This window comes from Podarcis bocagei (genome assembly GCF_964188305.1).
Source record: "Podarcis bocagei genome assembly, chromosome: 17".
NCBI classification, from domain to species: domain Eukaryota; kingdom Metazoa; phylum Chordata; class Lepidosauria; order Squamata; family Lacertidae; genus Podarcis; species Podarcis bocagei.
Window position 1 is genome coordinate 24,200,592 of NC_138143.1, and position 20,593 is coordinate 24,221,184.

The 20,593-nt window shown below is 43.1% G+C and overlaps 1 protein-coding gene across 1 annotated transcript; it reads left to right on the plus strand.

The window, feature by feature from the left end:
- The first annotated feature begins 4,968 nt into the window (after positions 1-4,968).
- Positions 4,969-17,874, plus strand: TYRP1 (tyrosinase related protein 1). The gene is made up of 8 exons (XM_081176594.1): positions 4,969-5,210; positions 5,922-6,396; positions 9,004-9,326; positions 9,572-9,776; positions 11,525-11,692; positions 13,294-13,473; positions 15,646-15,792; positions 17,434-17,874. The coding sequence occupies exons 2-8, from the start codon at positions 6,033-6,035 to the stop codon at positions 17,637-17,639; spliced, it is 1,593 nt and encodes a 530-aa protein (XP_081032720.1). The 5' UTR covers positions 4,969-5,210; positions 5,922-6,032; the 3' UTR covers positions 17,640-17,874.
- Positions 17,875-20,593: the final 2,719 nt, after the last annotated feature.

The following is a 20,593-nucleotide window of genomic DNA, read 5'->3' on the forward strand; positions in this document are numbered from 1 at the left end:
AAAAGAAATTTGCTCTGAAACCAGCAGTAAAATAACAGCAACAGTTGAAATTACAAGCAAAAAATCCAGCAAAAAGCAGATTAAAACAAGCTGGTCTTTAAGGCCTGTTTAAAGGAGCCAAATGTACGTCCCACAAAGAAGGAGACACTATAAAGGAGGCCCCATAGCACGGTGACAGACCATCTGCTTTCCGTACCCTCCAAGTGTCCCTACTTTCCAGTGACGGTCAAAGGAGGACTGAACTCCTTCTCTGGAGGCTTTTAGGAAGAGTTCTAATGGTACTTCTTTTCCATTCAGCCCTCTGATTGTTAAGCTAGTCTTTGAGTTGTCTTGTAGGGTCATTGTATTTTATTGGGGGAAGGGGGTTGATTTGATTTCTGGTTTAACAGCTACTGTAATGACCGTTTCCCACATTAAATGGGGGGTGCCCTTTGTGTGGTCGCGCGCAGCCCCCTGGACACTATGCAGCACCATTAGCACAGGCTTGGCTTCGCCTTCCCCAGGTGGGATACCTGGAGGTCTCAGCCTACCTCAGCCAGTTGCCCAATCCTGCCTGGGGAGGTGTTGCCAAGGTGATCAGGCCAGGTAGGGGGAGGGACCACATGCCCACACAATAGGGGGAGGATCTTACCTGAGCCTTGGACAGGCAGTTTCGAAATGTTTCAAATAAATACATTTAACAAAGCTGTTTTTCCATTTCTCCGTTGGGATAATACTCTGTTGGGATACTACTCTGTTGGGAGCCACCCAGAGTGGCTGAGGCAGCCCATTCAGATGGACGGCATACAAATAATAAAAGTATATTATTATTATTATTATTATTATTATTATTATTATTATTATTATTTACAACTTATGAGGAATATTTGTGCAGCATCAATCGTCAGGTGGACTCTACTTGCTAGCAAATTAGAATGATTACCTTCAGAAAACTATCAAGAGGGTATCATCTCATCAGTATTATCTTTATTATTAATGGATGGGTTCCTGTTCAGTGGTTCAAGAGCAGCTGCAGAAAAATATGCAAAAAGATCGTTCAATAATAGAAATATGTAAGCAGTAGGCTGGAGACGACTTGCATTGGCCCCAGTTGCATGCTTATACCGAGGCCTCTACGAAAATAATAAAGAAGGAGTACTGACTCTGTGTGTGTTTCCCAGAAGCATTTTATTCCAGCATATTCAAGAGCCCATTTCATATCTCCAGCTAAGATTCCCCGAGCTTTCCTCTTCCTCATCACTCAGCCAGTTATGTTGCAGGTAATCCTATTACAAGCAGAAAAGCAGGGGTGGTTCACCTGTGAGCTTCCAAATGTTGTAGGACTACAACTCTTATCTGCTTGGACCATTGACTGTGGTGGTTGAGGCTGATGAGAGTTGGAGTCCAGCAGAAGCTGAGAAAACATAAGATTGCCATCTCTAAAAATGTTTAGTTTTCTAGGGTACCTCATGTGCCTTCTCCTATATCACAAGCATGTCTCCTGAGCCCACATGTAGACAAGAGCCCCCAAGCCATTGCCCCAGATAGAAGCCGCCATGTTGGCCCAACCCAAGGTAATTCATGATAGTTAGAAATAGCTGGAAGCACCTTTTCTTTCATGAACCACTTGACAGTAGTTGCCCTACTGAAGATCTGGTCTTGTGCAGATCACTAGCAAACCATCATCCTGTTGCCTGTGGCAGATCAGCTCAGAATGAAGAAAGGGGATGTTATTTTAATCATATGCCTTTTCCTCTGCCATACAATGGCTGAGAACAGATTCTAAATAAAGCCTTTGTTTGAAAACTGGGGCATTGTGAATGAGCTATCGGTTCTGTAATCTCAGAACTGTTAACTGGTGCCCTTTTGAAAGCTGGAATTTTCAAACAAACCAAAAGCCTACAACCTCCAGCAAAGATCAGAAGCTGCTGCGTGCTTTGAAAAATCCCTATTCACATTTTAAATTTAGGGCATTTCTAGACCTTATAAAAGCCTCCCCCCCCCCCAATGACTGCTTTATTGGGTTTAATCCCTACCACTGAAAGAGGAAGTAGACACCAAATCACCTTGTAATAAATAAATAAAAATAGGCTGGATAAGGCAATAGTCAGGAAAAAGTTCAGGAAAAGGTGACATGAAAGCTATAAATTCAAATTATAAAAGAAGATAATACAAACATCAAAAGAGGAAAAGTGAAGTGGGGTTGTTGTTGTTGTCGTCCTGTCCCCCTATCTGGTTGGGTTTCCCCAGCCATTCTGAGTGGCTTCCAACACCTATAAAAACATGCCAGTGTAAGCTAGATAGAATTTGTGTTCTGGTAGTTATGATGCTACCACGGGCATCAACTAATAGGTGCCTATTGACAGTGCTTTTTTTTTCTTAAAAAAGCCAACACATTTTGGGGTACTCTCATTTTCCTTCTCATATTGAAATACTGCCCCTCAATGAAGCCAAACTTAGATTCACAAAATGTTTAGGGGGATGTGTACCCCTGCATTTCCCCCCCCCAGAAAAAAACACTGCCTATCGAACTATCACAAACTATGTCAACACAGCACTTCATCTGCAATAACTGTAGTATCAGGAGTAGAAAATGTAACATCCCAGAATCTCAGTATTGCCAATCAGAAGGCACAGCTTCTTAAGAATAATGGCACTTATAGTAACCGCCACAGTTTCATACCTGAGGAGCAGGAGAATTCACCTGGAAAGGCCTTCATGCCCTCTCAGTGTAACAGAGCAATGATATGGTGTCATAAAATTGAAAGCGGTCTTGATTTGCCACCACCAAATCAGAAGTGAACATCTCCTTAAAGACAGTGTGCCTGCCGGAATGAATTCTCAGGTACTTCATGGCTAAGTGAGATTACCTTTTGTACCCTGTTCTGAGTACTACTGTTTTTAAAAGATTTGAACAAACTCAAACATATTTGGAGGAGGGTGCCAAAATTTGGGAAGAGCTTGGCAATCAAGTCCTATGAGCAGAAGTTGAACGAGTTGGCATATTTAGCCTGGACAAGAGATGATTCAAAAGTGCTATGATAGTCCTCTTCAAATTTGAGAAGGGCAGTTACCCAGATAATGGAGCAAAATTATTTTCTGTTGCTCCAGACAGAAGGGCCAAAACAAATGGCTTCAAATGACATGAAAGGGCAGAGCTATACCATACATCACTGAAGGGAGCAAGGAGGGCCTAGTGCTGATGGTGTCTAAGGTCCTAGCATTTGTATCCGTGAGTTGAACAAGATGTGGAATCATACAGTTGGAAGAAGCTTTAAGGGTTATATAGTCCAACTGCTGGCCGATGCTCTTGAACCTGTTATGAAGGACAGCCAACCACTTTCCAAAGCAGCCTTTTCTATTGTCAAACAATCTTTGCCAGGAAGTTCTTCCTAATAGTCAGTCAAAAGGAGATTTCCACCATGCATTTAAAGTACATCCATTGCACATTTGAAACAGTTGACTTACACCAAAGAATCAGGGGAACCGTCATTTCATTTCCTCCTCACAGAATTGTATCCTTAACAAACTACAGTTTCCAGGTGTGTGTGTGTGTTTTTGTGTGTGTATGTGTGTCAAGTTTTGTGCTTTAAATGCACACTGGGTATTATTTAAGTGTATGGTATAAAGTAAAGGTAAAGGGACCCCTGACCATTAGGTCCAGTCATGGCCAACTCTGGGGTTGCAGTGCTCATCTCGCTTTATTGGCCGTGGGAGCCAGCGTACAGCTTCCGGGTCATGTGGCCAGCATGACTAAGCCGCTTCTGGTGAACCAGAGCAGCACACAGAAACACTGTTTACCTTCCCGCCACAGCGGTACCTATTTATGTACTTGCACTTGATGTGCTTTCAAACTGCTAGGTTGGCAGGAGATGGGACCGAGCATCGGGAGCTCACCCTGTCGTGGGGATTTGAACCGCCGACCTTCTGATTGGCAAGCCCAAGGCTCTGTGGTTTGGACCACAGTGCCACCCGCGTCCCTGTTGTGTATGGTATAGACGTGCCCTAACATTTCCTTTCATGTCATTTGTTGATCAAACTACAAATAATCCAGAATGTGGCAGTTAGACTGGTGACTGGGCGTGGCCACCAAGACAATATAACACTGGTCCTGAAAGATCTACATTGGCTCCAAACACAATTCAAGGTGTTGGTGCTGACCTTTAAAGCCCTAAATGGCCTCAGCCCAGTATACCTGAAGGAGCATCTCCACCCCCATCGTTCAACCTGGACACTGAGGTCCAGCTCCAAGAGCCTTCTGGTGGTTCTCTCACTGTGAAAAGTGGGGTTACAGGGAAGCAGGCAGAGGGCCTTCTCGGTAGTGGCTCCCGCTCTGTGGAACACCATCCCATCAGATGTCAAGGAAATAAACAATTACAGTATCTGGCTTTTAGAAGACATCTAAAGGCAGTCCTGTATTGGGAAGTTTTTTTATATTTGATGTTTTATTATGTTTTTAATATTCTGTTGAGAGCTGCCCAGAGTGGCTGGAGAAACCCAGCCAGATGAGCGGGGTATGAACAAAAAATTGTTGTTGTTTTTGTCAAGGTAACTCTACATGTGAGAGACATTAATATTTGTCGAAAACTTATTTATTTATTTGTTGGCCATCGCATCTGACTTGTTGGCCAACATGCTTGTTGAAACTATTGGCCATGTGCTGATCGAATATAGAAGAGTTGGCTGTGGCATCACCAGAAAGCAGTTGACTTCAGAGGATTTGGTTCCTTGTGTGAAATTGAAGCCCTTTGTTTTCCAAATAGCTTCTTCCTCCTTCTGTGGTGTGTGATATGCCTTTGCTTCATTCTCCCTTCCCCAAAAAATCTCCTTGTGGCCCTTCCTTTGCACACAGAATAAAGAAAGCTCCTTTGGTTGTGGGCTCTCTGTTTTCATTGCAATTACTTGCCCCTGACCTTTCCTAAAACGTGTAAAATCACAAGGAGATCCGCATGAAAGGAATCATGTGCTGCCAGAGTACTTATCCGGGGAAGCTCATTGAAGTAGAAAGGGATTAAGAGGAGCAAGAAAGAGAGAGAGAGAGGGTCACGCCAAACCAAATTGTTGGCAAGGCTGGGATTAGAAAGCAGACAGAAATCCAAAACAAAATAGCTCGGCTTGGTTTAGGGCAGCAGCTGCAGCAAGAACCACAACCTAAAAGTACAATCAGCCAAGAAGAAAAAAACAATTAACCAATAAAGAAGATAACAAAGCAGAGAGATCTTCTGGAAAAAGTATGTATTAAGATTGTTTTGTTGTCAACAAAGTGATAAAATTCTTTTGTGTATAGGAACAAATTTGTGGGATTTGGGGATGAAGGGCAGTTTGGAGATGCGTCTGCTAGAGCAGGAATGCAGAATGATCTCTTGCAAGCAGCTGCCTGACTGGAGTATTCTAATAATCAGTGCATGGAAAACTTCCCCACTTTCTTGAATGGGAAACCCATAATTGTTTTGGTTGAGCAAAGGGTTGGAGTTAGAGGGATGTGGACAGAAATATCTGAATTAAAATGGTTCTTGTATGAAGCAGTTTAAACTGCATTCCTTGTATACTCAGAAATGAGTCCTACTGATTTTGCAGGGGCTTACTCCCAGGTAAACGGGATTAGTTTATACATCCAGTGAGGCAGGGCATGCTCTAAGTACTCTGAAGTAGTGACACTGATTGCTGCTTATGATTATAATGATTGATGATGACGATGCAGAGATCCAAAAGACAATTGCACTAAACTCTCCCTCAAAAATGCAAGCCCTCAAAAGCAAATAAGGAGGTTTCTTTCCATTTGTGAAGGAACATCGTCTACACCAATCAAATATAGGGCAAAAGATTAAGAAATGGGCCGCCAAATGTATGGGTGAAAAGTGCGTTGTGGGTCTGAAAAGCTTGAAGATACCTGCTCCACAGCATTTCAATGCCCTCTTTCATTTTTGTTTCTTCCATTTTAGAGCTTTCATCGCCAGACGGAAAAGAAGTGAGTTCACTGCGTCTTGGCTCACAAGAAAGGACACTGACATAGATCCATTCACTGTTTTTATTGTTGAATTTGGACCATCGCTATGCATCTATCCATATTGCTTCTCTTCGCCCTGCTCAGAGAAATTAGTGCTCAGTTCCCCAGGCAATGTGCTACCGTTGATGCACTGACAAGAGGGGAATGCTGCCCAGACCTGTCTCCAGTGGTGGTTCCTGGTTCAGACAGGTGTGGGTCATCTTCTGGAAGGGGGCAGTGTGTACAAGTGACAGCCGATTCCAGACCCCATGGACCCCAGTACATGCACGATGGGCGAGATGACCGTGAACAATGGCCTCTGCGCTTCTTCAACCGAACCTGCCAGTGCAACAGGAACTTCTCTGGATACAACTGCGGAGCCTGTCGAGCTGGCTGGAGTGGACCTGCCTGTGATCAGCAGACACAAATAGGTAAAGGCAATAACAAGAGGGCATATTTGTGTGTTTTGGCACAGAGGTGTCCCCCTTTTCTGATGGTTTCAGCCTTTTCAGTAGCTTAGGCTGATATTTCTCTGAAAAATTGATCAACCATAATGATTCAGTTTTCAGAACATCTGTGAGTTCGCAAACAAAATAACACTGCATTTCAAATGCATTGGCATCTGCCTCTAAAGATTTTCTTCGCAGCAGAAGTTTTCAGTCTCTTAGAACGCAATAACTCCCTACTCAGAATTAAGTCTTATTGTCTTTAGTAGATGCTACTCCTAGGCAAGTGTGTGTTGGATTTGCAACCTAAATCAGAATAGAAAAGAATTACAAATAGCATAAACAACCTTTTGGAAAGGTATGCATTATAATGTCTAGATTGGCGATTATGGGGCCAAATTCATTGCTTTGCTTAATAGCACCAAACCTTTCTCTTCCCTCTGTATTAGCAAACATCCTGGGTGGGATGAGAGAAGGAAATACAACAGAGGGAATAGAATAGAATAGAATAGAATAGAATAGAATAGAATAGAATAGAATAGAATAGTTAGAAGGGATCCCAAGAGTGATCTATTCCTACCCCATGCAATGCAGGAATCTCAACTAAAGCATCCATGACAGATGGTCATCCAACCTCTATTTAAAATCCTCCAAGGAAGAAGAGTCTACCACTACCCAAGAGAGTCTGTTCCACTGCCAAACAGCTCTTACCATCAGAAAGTTCTTCTTCATGTCTAAGCAGGAATCTCCAATCTGTTAAAATTATCTTGAATCCTGATTCTGTCATCTGCGGCATTAGCTACCCCTCCCAGTTTGGTGTCATCTACAAATTAAGAATTTAGTAATGAAATGGGGTGCTATTTGGAATGCCAGGTGGGTTTACCAAGCTTCACCAAGAGTTCACCTTGAAGGAGTGGCAGCAACAGGTATTATTCCAATTATTCCAATCTGAGGCGGGTTTCCAGGGAAGACATCAGTAAGAGATGCTACACTATTCTAATGGAATGGTTTTAAGAAGAGGTCAGAGATGTCCCATTATCTTGTTGCCAGCGTTAGAGACATCAGTGCTATTTTTCTGGCAAAAGAGGTGCCGGAACTCACCATAAACGCTTCCCTTATTCTCTTAAAATGGCAATGGTGCCCACCTGAGACATGCCAGAACTGAGTTCGGCTCCGGCTAAAAAAAAGCCCTTGAGAAAAAAGGGTAAAAAGATTGCAGTTCCCAGATTCACATGTACAGCAGCAAGCTGTGCGGTACGTTCATTTGATCTCTCCTTCCTTGGAGGTTTTTAAGCAGAAATTGGCTGGCCATCTGTCATAGATGCTTTAGGTGAGATTCCTGCATTGCAGGGGGTTGGACTAGATGACGCTTGGGTCCCTTCAAACTCTACAATTCTATAATTTCTGAATAGATATTTTGCACTGAAATGCAATATATCCCAACTGTGCTGCCTGCTGGAGGTGCAAGCCAGCTTTTATGCCTGGCTGGCGGACCCCACAGAAGACTGGCTCTGCCAGTCCACCACCAGAGCACCATCCACTCACCAGGACCCTAACAATCAAATTTAAAATTTGGGTGGGCGATCCTGCCAACTGCTGTAGCCGACCAAGGCCAATGCAGCCCTCCCTCGTTCCCCAGCAACCACACCATGCCACAGTCGCTGCCACCAGTTACGCTAATTGGTATTTATTGCAATTAAATTTGATTGATTGTTTTTCTTTAGCTCAAACCATTATATTACCATAACAAAACTCAGTGTTTGGGGCTGGTTCATATTATGCACGTGTAACGCCTGGTGGCAGGCCAGTGTGTGAAAGCAAACCTTTAGGTGTCCCATGTCTTTTGAACTCCTGTAAGATTAATAAATTCTGGCTCACAGGATACAAACATAACTAATAACCTGTGGAGGAAACAGCTGTGTGGTCTGTGATGCATAGAAATCTACTGGCACTGACAAATGCACATCTGCACCATCTGCACTGTGAATGACCAAGAGTTATGCGCTAGCCATATTTATGTAACTTTCTGCTACTCAAGACATCCATACCTGTGTTTGTGTCTGTTTGAATTGTCAGCAAAAGGGATTCCGGTATTGAGTTATGTGTGCAGAAAGAGACTCTCTGTATCTCCCCATAGTCCACATCAGCAGAGGAATCGTGGCGAAATTTGTGTGTGCACTAAACAAATGCTTGACATGTCCCTGGTTCCTACAGTTTGCTTAAGGTAATTCCTGGATAGGAATGAAGCTCCATTGTGTAAATATGGACACTGTCCCTGAAATATTATAGATTATAGATCATCAGAGGTTACTATTTGCTTTTGCAATGGAATCTCCATCTCTTCTTAGAGTTCCAATTCCCAAATCTTGAAATCCATAATGGAAGATTAAGAGAAAACTTTGGATTTAACTCCTGTATTTATTCCTGAACAAAATACAACAATCACATCTTGCTGGATAAGCCAAGTTCTGATTCTGAAGGCTTGGGCTTCATGGATATTCCTTTTTATATTGGCAACTGATAGGCATGAATTATTGGTTTCCTATTTATATTTCCCTTTAATCCATAATATGATGTATGTTTAACCTTTAGTCAGAAGAAACCTTCTGGATCTGAGTAATGAAGAAAGGAATCGCTTCCTAAGAGCCTTGCAACAGGCCAAGAATACAATTCACCCTGACATTGTGATAGCCACAAGGAGACGTGAAGAGATATTGGGCCCTGATGGCAACACACCGCAATTTGAAAATGTGACCATTTATAATTATTTTGTGTGGTCCCATTATTACTCTGTCAGAAAGACATTTCTTGGACCAGGGCAGCAGAGCTTTGGTGGAATAGATTTCTCCCATGAAGGACCAGCTTTTCTCACCTGGCACAGATACCATCTACTACAGTTGGAGAGAGACTTGCAGGTAATGCCCTTTCTGTGATTCACATGCTATGCTAACAAGTCAAGGTTTGAACACGTTCCAAAATGTCTCCCTTTAAGGAACCTCATCCCCATTCCCATCCATATAGTGAGACATTACTAGACTGGCATCATAGGAAGAAAAGTCATGATTTAACAAGCTCAGGATTTCATCTGGTTTTTACCTGCAGCTCAGTGTAGCTCACCATTAACCCAGGTTGTTGTTGTTGTTGTTGTTCATCTCATCAGAACATGCTACAGGATCCTTTCTTTGCTCTCCCCTACTGGAACTTCGCAACAGGTAGAAACACTTGTGACATTTGCACAGATGACCTCATGGGAGCAAGAAGCAATTTTGACACCACTCTGATAAGCCAAAACTCAATCTTCTCTCAGTGGCGTGTTTTGTGTGAGGAGATTGAAGACTACGACACGTTGGGAACCATTTGCAACAGTAAGTCTGCATTCTTTGGGTATACTTTGTTGTTGCTAGGCCAGTGGCCCCCAAAGAGCTAATATTTTCACAGATTCCAGGCTATTTTGCCTCCTCGTCTTCTTCCTTTGATGGCCAGAACTGGAAACAAAGAGGCAAGACAGGAGCAGTGGTGGATCTTGGGGCCTCAAGTTTCAGCAATGCCAAAATTCAGCACTCCTCCTGCCTCTTGCAATCCTTTCTAGATTATTGTTGTGGTGTCTGCTGTTGTACCCCGAGGCTTTGCTCTGAGTGTCACCAAACCAATTGTGCTCCCCTAACAGGAGAATGGGACAGTTACACTAGAGTTGCATTTTATTATTTACAAAGTGTAAATAAGAGTACAGGAAGCTCATCAAAAACTAATCAAGTTAACTGTGGCTCGTAAGCCAACCTCTGCCTAAGACAAGAGGCACAGTTCCTCCTTTCCTCCTTATCTGAGCTGCATCATTAAAACCAATAGGGATGTGTTCCTTTCCCATCCATTCCTGAGGCCCTGCAACTCTGACCAGGTGTTGCAGATCAGCCTCAAAGGTACCCTGTATGCTGCCTATGGCTCCCACAACCCTGTGTGATGGGTGTCAGGAAATGCCCATCACCCACCAAGATACATGAGCCTAATCTATTTCCTGCCATCTTCATTTTCCACACCTTCCTGCCCCAAATTGACTACCACACCAAGCAAATATTGTCTAGATGAGTTTTATAGTCGATGCAGCAAAAAAATTGAAAATGCTTGACAGATACATATGCTTTGCTTCCATGGAATATGGTGGCCTAGGGTGTTGGTCTTCAACTGATGGGTTGGGACACATCATTGGTTTCACAGACTGTTCCAGGGTGGATCAAAACAGGAACACTACCACCATGCAAATAAGTGGTAAATTATTAAGAAATAGGTACATATTTGAGTTAAAAGTGGTTCCTGGGTCTGAAATAGTTGAAGATGCCTTGCCTTGGATAGCTCATTATCTTGGCATTGTTCCATATATGCTTTGGCTGATCTTAGATCAGCAGTAAAAGAGTCTAGAATCCTTTATTGGTCATTGTTGAGAGTCAGCATAATTCTCACACTATACTGACTTTGGAGCTTGGGGGTTCTCTGCTTGAGCACCAATTCCCAGTACCCCAAGCAGAACCTGATTTTACCACGATGGGTTGGATCCAACAAAGTCCATGCATGTGCAGAATAATTTGCACACATGCAATGGAACTTCCTCTCCCAAACCTACCCCAACCTACTCGCACATGCAGAGAGAGAGAGAGAGAGAGAGAGAGAGAGAGAGAGAGAGAGAGAGATGAGTGTCTGGTTAGCCACTTTGAGAATTGGATGGTGGACTGGATGGGCCACTTATTCCCAGGCAAGTGTGCATATAAGATTGCAATTGACTGCAACATCTGAGCAGGGATCATCGTGGTCAGTTACATAGGTTGGCATGGCCATAGTTCTCACTGTGATACCCGACAATGATTATTAATAGCTTAGCTCTCACTGCAGCAGAACTATTTCCAAGGCAGCAAGGCTACAGCTCTCTTATGCATGTCTGATGGTATTGCCACTGAGAAGTCCCTTGCAACGATTCAAGCGGTGCACAGAGTGGTCCTTAGCCAAAAGCCCAAGACATTGCCTGTTTTCTCTGAGTCTGACCCTCTCTTTCTGAGGCTTTGTAGTCTGCTAACACATCAAAGCTCACCCTCTTTCTGCTCCCTCCCCTTCCTTCATACGCCAGGCACAGAAGGAGGCCCAATTAGACGAAACCCTGCTGGAAATGTTGCCCGCCCAATGGTGCAGCGCCTGCCTGAGCCACAGGATGTTGCTCTTTGCTTAGAAGTCGGATTGTTCGATACGCCTCCGTTCTATTCAAATTCAACAGACAGCTTTCGTAATACAGTGGAAGGCAAGTAATTCTCAAATAAAAGGTCTGAAACCAGAGGGACGTGGAGCTCGCCATACTCACCGAGTTTGCGCAGGGTGAAAAGTAGTCAAGTTATTTTGCAAGAGAAAGAATCTATTTAGCAAACCATCTTTTTTATATACCAATACATCATTATGTGAGGAAAGTATTCTCAAGTTCTGGAAGTCAGATTGGGTGAAGTGGGGACCCCATTGTATCATTTACGTTTTCCTAAACTGGAACAGGTTATAATAATGTACATTTCATTCCTTCCTTCATTAATTTATAGAATATTTATAAACCACCAACTATCACGCCAGTTTCATTGTGATCACAAAAACATCATAAAATTGTAAATGCATAAGATGCAAAACAAATGATCAACACTGAATCAATTATGAGTATTCCTTCACTTTAAAAATGAACAGAAAAACATAAATCAATTACCATATCACTTTTTTCCCTCAATGAACAAAAACAGAGCAAATGAAGTGTATTATTGCCAATTTCTCCAAGTATCCCCCCCCCAATGGCTAAATGGTTTATAGGAGTCATTCTGAAACCCTGATCCATCACAAAAATAATTTCATTGCTAGCAAATATGTTCAAAGGAGTTTCAACATCCTTGACTTCAGCTACAAACACACACACATACACAGGTACCTTATGTTTCAGATCTTTCAGGGCATGTTAGCTGCAGGGGCAAATAGTATGCATGAGCAGCAATCATGTTTCTCCATTGCTTGAAGTATTTTTGTTCTTGTCCTAAATGCAAGACTTACATTCTGACCTAGATAGTACTGATCTGGATGGACCAAGGTTCTTACTCATATGTGAGTCAGTTTCTTATGTTCCCCTGACATTTACAGAGAGAGATGCATAGGGAAATATTGCTGTACTATATTTGTTTAAATATAAAGCCAATGCAGAATTTAACATTTAATTCTGTTCAGCCCAGTTTGAGCTCTTGGTCTCGCTGCAGAAGAAGGCAGAATATTCCCCACCTAATTATTTCAGTTCTTCTGATGACCAAGATTCTGACATTACAAGAATTTGTTTAGTGGTGCTGGAGAATCAGCGCTGAGAATTTCTGGGCTCCCTGAAGCAGAAGGTCCTTCTCCAAAGTCAATCTGCTGGCAGCCATTCAGGAAAAGACATGTGGGGAGCTGGAGGAACAGCTGGCCCATTAGGATACATAAGAACATCTTGACACTTGTGTCAACGGCTAGAAAATGCACGTGGTGGTTTCAATTATGTTTGCTGCCATTCCGACCCAGAAGCTGCCACTGTAGCTCAGTGCAAGACAGATTTGTTTTTGTGTTTCACCACCAACGTGCAACATTCCACTTTGCTTGCGCAACAAACCCACGAGCAAGCAAATCACTTTGTATTCATAGAGTATCATTATTTAATCTCAAAGTTGAGTGTCCCGAGGAATTAGCAATCGTATGCATTTGAAAGAGTCTGTGATATGCAAGGAGCAATGCCATTTCTTTAAAGAAGTCAAGAGAGTGGTCCAAAATCATGGCAAACTGAATTATAACCAGCTGCTTTAATCTCACTGCTGTTTCCAATTTACACCTCTTCTTTATTCTTATGCGCAGGTTACAGCGACCCTTCGGGGAAGTACAATCCAGCCGTACGTAGCCTTCACAATCTGGCCCATCTGTTTTTGAACGGCACGGGAGGGCAAACCCATTTGTCCCCAAATGATCCCATTTTTGTCCTCCTGCACACATTCACCGACGCTCTTTTTGACGAATGGTTGAGAAGGCATAATCCTGGTGAGTTCTTGTGGTTCACATTATTTAACCTTCAGGCAAGGAGAACAATTCGCCCACTGCCCGAGTCCCACTCAGCAAAGTGGGTGAGATGCAAAGGACAGGCTTCTGTTCCCACTTGCACAAACAAGCTGCTATGATCCCCTTGCAACAACACAGCCCTTTCAGAGGCCTGGGCTTGGGGATCAGGGGCACAATCGCATCCTTTTACTCCTGTCTTCAGAAGCAGAATAATATTTAGCCAAAGAAGGAGCTATTGTCTTGGTTGATGATGCAGGATAAATTACACCCAGGGATCACAAGATCTTAATGGAGTTTTCCCAGGTCAGTTGACCGGAACAGCAGAAATAGTTACATACTCTTTTCTAATTGCATAAATTCACAAATCACACACTGCTGCCCTTCATTCTCTACCCCTCTTGCAAAAAAAGAAGAGGGGGAAATGATAAATCAAACAATGTACTTGCTGTCACAGGGTATATATTTGCATATAGTCTTAAAAAAATCCTCTAGCCATTTTTGTGCATGTCTTACAATAAGTCAAGTGGCAATTCTGGCAAGTTCAAAAGAGCTGTTTGTTACTGCTGTAAAATCACATAAGTTCGTGTCATGTTCCCCTAACAAATACAAAAGAAAGCAGATGGCATGGCAGGAGGCAGCCAGTCTCTCTGGGTTTCTGGGCAAAAGAAAGAGCAAAAGGAAGGAGAACAGAGAAGAAGCAAACATACAGGGCTTCAGAGTATGTTTTTCAGCTGCATTTGCAGGGGTTGACTCTGAGGGTGCTCAGAAGCTTATCAGAGAAGGCAGTTGTTGATGGATAAACATCCTTGACCAATTGCTTGTTCACCTTTGCTGATCTCCTCCTGCACCTCCTGCAATGAAAAGTCACGGGAAAATGTTCGGCATGAGCCCTCTGCTTCTGTGAGGGTAACAATGAGGTTAGAAGGACATCACTGGTGTCCCCTGCAAGGATGTCCCAGATTGCTTATCTATTACATTTGTTGGTCACCTGACATGGAAGCCTCAGGGAGAAGGGTCACCAACCCATCACCTATGGGTACCAATGTACTTCTAATGGCACTCATGAATGGTGTCAGCAAATAGCCTCTCAAGAATCCACAGTGCATGAAAGACTGTTTGCTCTTCCTGCTCAGATCCTTAACCCCACCGGCATTGAACACGTTGCCTTAAAGATGACCAGCCCAGCGTACATTGAATGCCAGGACTGGACAACCTCTCCCTTTCATTATGAACGAGAGAGAAGTGTAAAGAGCTTCACTCTGCTTGTGGACTGTTTCATCATCTTCCCATTAATCATTCATTCATCCCACACTTTTCATCCCCCCTCGCTTTCCAAACTGCAAAAACTTGGGTGTAGAAATGCTTTTGTTCTACCTGATCCAAAACACCCACCCACCTCACTCACACACGAAAACAAAGATCACCACAGCCAATCACAAGCAAACAATCACACCCTAGGCCAACCCCAACCTCTCTCACCACCAAAGGAACACAAGTGAACAACACAATAAATGATAATAATAATAATAAATTTTATTTATATCCCGCCCTCCCCAGCCGAAGCCGGGCTCAGGGCGGCTAACAACAATCAAATAATCAAACAGTCAAATAGTCACACAATCTAAAAATATTTCATTATAATAATTAATTAAATCAAATTGATGGCAACCAATTAAGCAAAATTCTGTGCAGGTTGCCAGAGGAGGGACAAACAACGCTGACACCAAACTCTACATACATTAAACATAATAGAAACACCGCCACCCGACCCCACCCCCATCCATCTTCCCTCTCTCCACCCCCTTTCTTTTTTCTTCTTTTTTCTTCTTCTTCTCCCCCTAATGCCTCAACAAATGAAATGGATTTGTAAAAATATTACATGAAAAAAAAAATATGAGGCACTACAAGAAAATCCTTTAAAAAAAAGAAAAGAAATGCTTTTGTTCTGCTAGGGTAACAAAACACTTCAACCAACTCTAATGGCACAAATCTACAGTTCTGGTACACACTTAAAATCCCTATTGCAAAATATTGACCGTCTGGAGGCACCCTAATTGTTTGTAATCTGGGAGTGGCCACAAAGACTCCATGTGAATTTTGTTATCTTTACCAAGTTTCTGAAACTGAACAAGCAAAACATTTTCCCCCCTTTAGATATCTCGATCTACCCACTAGAGAATGCCCCCATTGGACATAACAGACGGTACAACATGGTACCATTCTGGCCCCCCGTGGCCAACAATGAGATGTTTGTTACAGCACCAGGAAATCTGGGATACAGTTATGAAGTTCAGTGGCCAAGTAAGTTATTAAGCCTCTCCTTTTCATTACATAACTCTTTCTTCTTTTCTGTTCAAGTGGTTCAAATGTTGATTTACTATTTACAAATATTATGTGCATGAAATAGCTATTAAGGGCTGTGCTCCTTTCCACGGCTGCTTAAACTTGAACTGTATCTAATTTGAAGCCTAACAGAAATCACTGGTTTTTCAATCTATGTAGTTTGCTTCACCTGCTTTAATGAACAAAGAAACATTGAGGGGGAAATGCACATTTTTGGTATCATCAAATGATAACACTGAATATTCAGGATTCAACAACTGAGTCAATGGAGCAAAGAAAGCAATAAAAAACAAGCGTGATCCAAAAAGACACTATCAGAGGAGTAGATTGGTTCCTTAGTTTGCCCTTGCTTTCCCCATGTTTACAATTCAGAAATAATTCATGCTCTTTTCTAAGGAAGGTCAGTTTGGATATATTAATGCACAAATTCTGAATACATAGCCTAATGATAGTCTATTAAAAAAGAAGTTTCCCTGTTCTGATTTACAGAGGAAATAATTCAGGTTGCATGAGTTGAATTAAGTCCCTCAGAAACCCACCATCACACAGTTCTTGAATTGCTGTGGAACTTCATATTAGACAGAAAGAAGTACTTTAATAATAATAATAATAATAATAATAATAATAATAATAATAATAATTTTATTAAGACTATTACAATGAGTTAAAGTAAAAGAAAGAAATGCATAAAACATTTTTAAAGTTGATATCAACAGCAACTTGAAATGACTGGGACTTGTTATTATTGATAATCTCTAAAAAGAATATTCAAATGGATTAGACTTTTAGCTACAGTGGTGCCCCGCAAGACGAATGCCTCGCAAGATGGAAAACCCGCTAGACGAAAGGGTTTTCCGTTTTTGAGCTGCTTCGCAAGACGGTTTTCCCTATGGGCTTGCTTTGCAAGACGAAAACGTCTTGCAAGTGTTCCGATTTTTTTTACTTCCCCCCCCCTTTTTCTAAGCCGAAGCCGCTAATAGCCTTTTAGCCGCTAATCCGCTAATCCTTTAATAGCCGCTAAGCCTTTAATAGCCGCTAAACCGCTAATAGCGCTAATCCGCTAAGCCGCTAATAGGGTTGCTTTGCAAGACGAAAAAACCGCTAGACGAAGAGACTCGCGGAACGGATTAATTTCGTCTTGCGAGGCACCACTGTACATCCAGTGATGTAGCGTGGATTCTCAGCATCTGGGGCGTGCAGTCTGAGTCGGCAGCGGGTGAGGTGAAGGAGAAAGAGGCTCAAAACCGCCCCTCGATGAGGGCAGATCTGAGGGCTGAGGCACCCCATTTGCAAAGGAGGCAGCGGCTACTGGAGCCTCTTGCCTCTCCTTGGTGGGTGGCAGCAGCACCCTCCCTCTCCCTTGACTGGCCCAGGGGTGGGGCATGTGCAGATATCCCTTCACCATCCACAAGGGGGGAACTGTGCTGCCCCAGCCCAGGTGTGAATTAGAAGATTGAGGGGGCCTGGTGTGAGGGGGCCTGCTTGCACCCCCTCACACCCTTTCACAAATCTGCACCAGGGCCATGACCCCCCTGACCCTCTCCGTCTACATCACTCAAGACTTTAACGCTGTGTGCCCTTCCTTCTGTTTCTTTCTAGCTCGGGCTCTCCAAGTCACAGAAATCATCACTATTGCCATTGTCACTGCCTTGATCCTAGTTGCAATTATATTCGCTGCTGCCACATGCATCGTCCGTGCCAGGAGAAACAAGGATGATCTTCATCAGCCGCTTCTCACGGACCAGTACCAGACCTACTCAGACGATTATGATAGCATACCAACCCCAAGCCACTCCATGGTGTGAAGTGTCAGCAGTTTATCTGCACTCTGTAGCATTTGCTCTTTCTGATCTGATTCACAATAAAGAACATGAAGAGTGACAAAGCCTTCCTTAGATTTCATCTCGCCAGGGAAATCTTGAGTCACTTGTGTCAGTAATGTGTCTTTTTGTGTTAGACTGGCTCAAAATTTCCCTCAAGTTCACTCGCTTCACTCCTTAGCCAGCTACCTATGAAATAAACTTCCTGTACTTCCATATTGTCAGAGTCTGATGATGAACATTTTCCGCTAGTAGCTGAGTTGTAGTTTATTAATTACAGCTTCTTCCATTTAGCTTTCTTCTTCTTCTTCTTCTTCTTCTTCTTCTTCTTCTTCTTCTTCTTCTTCTTCTTCTTCTTCTTCTTCCTCCTCCTCCTCCTCCTCCTCCTCCTCCTCCTCCTCCTCCTCATTCTAATTCTTTGCTTCTGCATAGGCAGAATTAAGCTGAAAAGAGAGGATGGCTTTTCCGAACATTTTCAGCATCTTCTAAAAGGACCCAGTCTTTCAACAATTTGTTGTGGATTAATTGAAAAGGAGACAAAAGTGTTCCTTTGTCTAGGAAATGTTCTCACAGTGGACTTTGTTCGTCCACAGTGATTCTTGATTGGCCAAGATCACCCATGTGACCAATCTAGAAAGCATTGCTTCCATTCAAAACTGGCTTAGTTTCCCTCAAGTGAAATCAGCTTGTGATTAATTCTTATTGGCTATATTGGCTATATATCATTGTGATGTAATCGTACCCACTCCGTGAATTGTAAATGCCAACGATGGCACAGAATCAGGGGCACATAGGTGAAAGGATGAACTGTAAATGCCTAAGATGGCACAGAGTGGTGGGACGTGGGTGGCGCCATGGGTTATACCACAGAGCCTAGAACTTGCCAATCAGAAGGTCGGCGGTTCGAATCCCTGCGACGGGGTGAGCTCCCGTTGCTCGGTTCCTGCTCCTGCCAACCTAGCCATTCGAAAGCACGTCAAAGTGCAAGTACATAAATAGGTACCGCTGTGGCGGGAAGGTAAACGGTGTTTCTGTGCACTGCTCTGGTACGCCAGAAGTGGCTTAGTCATACTGGCCACATGACCCGGACGCTGTACACCAGCTCCCTCGGCCAATAAAGTGAGATGAGCGCCGCAGCCCCAGAGTTGGTCACGACTGGACCTAATGGTCAGGGGGTCCCTTTACCTTTAAGATGGCACAGAAGCAGTGGCACATAGGTGAAAGGTTGGTGCTGAAGAATTTGCTGGGGGCTGGGGTGGAGAATACACCATGAAGGGTCCCCCCAAAAAAAAACATTTACACATTTCTCAAACAGTAGTTTCAACCCTAAAATAAAAATGTGCAAATTTTCAGTTCTCCTACTCCAAATGTGGAAATTTTCAGACCTCCTACCCAAACACACGATAGAGCTCAGTTGGTAGAGCATGAAATTTTTTATCTCAGGGTCATGGGTTCAAACCCTAGGTTGGGCAAAAGATGCCTGCATTGCAGGGAGTTGGACCAAATGACTCTTGTGGTACCTTCCAACTGTATGATTAGATGGCAGCCAGATGCAAAAGAAATCAGATGTCTTGCATCTTTGATAGTTGTATAAATTTCAGACGGTGCAGCTCTTTTGCACTGATGCCATGCCTCTACTTTTACACTCAATAATCTGTTCTTCTTGCTATGAGTTTCCCCCCAGCACTTTGTTCTGAAACAGTCTGCAGGTTATGTCTACATGCAGCTTATATCATACATTAACTTATATCCTTGAGTAACATAGGAGGTTCTTATGAAAGAAATATAGGTCATTTGATTCATTTTCATATACGCAGAAAAAATGTTCCCATCATTTGCACATCAATTTAAATGAAGGGCTAAAATAATTGCATGAGAGGGCCAGGAGATGGCAGTGCTAGAAGCAATTAAATTCTTCCTCGTTAGGGGGGAAAAAGCTGATCCATTTCTTAGAAATCTGATGTGTGAAAGGGAATCACGTCCAAATTCCCATTCAATATTTGGAACGATTTTCAGACAAAAGACTTGAACGTTTCATTTTTTAAAAGACACCGTTGTAATATGTGCTGTAGTTTTGAATAATCACAGATTATTTGAATAATATTTAGCTCAGTCCGTAAAGCATGAGACTCTTAATCTCAGGGTCAAGGGTTCAAGTTCCACATTGGGTGAAAGATTCCGGCATTGCAAGGGGGTGGATTAGATGACCCTGTGGTCTATTCCAATTCTACAATTCTGTGATACTATGACATTTCAGTTGTTTGAGGCTGCCACGAGGTGCGGCATGAGTGGCAGGAACGCAGGACTGGGTAAGGGTGGTGGCATTGGTAGCAAAGGCCGACTCACGGTCAAGGTGCTGCAGGCACATGCTGGGACAGGGCCAAGGTTAAGGCAGTCCAAAGTTGCCGGCAAACGATCAACCCAAGTCCCATCTCAGGCCGCAAGCAAGAGGTAGTCTGAGTAGCCAACAACAACAATTTATTATTTATATCCCGCCCATCTGGCTGGGTTGCCCCAGCCACTCTGGGCAGCTTCCAACAAAAGATTAAAAATACATTAAAACATCAGTCATTAAAAACTTCCCTAAACAGGGCTGCCTTCAGATGTCTTCTAAATGTCAGATAGTTATTTATTTCCTTGTCATCTGATGGGAGGGCATTCCACAGGGCAGGCGCCACCACCAAGAAGGCCCTCTGCCTGGTTCCCTGTAACCCTGCTTCTCACAGTGAGGGAACTGCCAGAAGGCCCTCGGCGCCGGACCTCAGTGTCCTAATGCACAAAGGAGCTGAATACTTGCTAGGTTTTATCCAGTGCTTTTTTTCCTGGGGGATGCTGTGGGACGCATTCCCCTAAACATTTTGTGAGTCTAAGTTTGGCCTCACTGAAGGGCAGTATTTCAATATGAGTAGGAAAATGAGAGCACCTCAAACATTTTTTTA

What these genes read in the sequence shown, in the direction of transcription:
- TYRP1 (XM_081176594.1), top strand. Translation starts at nt 6,033, where the DNA reads ATGCATCTATCCATATTGCTTCTCTTCGCCCTGCTCAGAGAAATTAGT. An exon ending in TGATCAGCAGACACAAATAG is followed by an intron (nt 6,397 to 9,003) that starts GTAAAGGCAATA and finishes TTTAACCTTTAG; the next exon opens with TCAGAAGAAACCTTCTGGAT. An exon ending in TTATGAAGTTCAGTGGCCAA is followed by an intron (nt 15,793 to 17,433) that starts GTAAGTTATTAA and finishes GTTTCTTTCTAG; the next exon opens with CTCGGGCTCTCCAAGTCACA.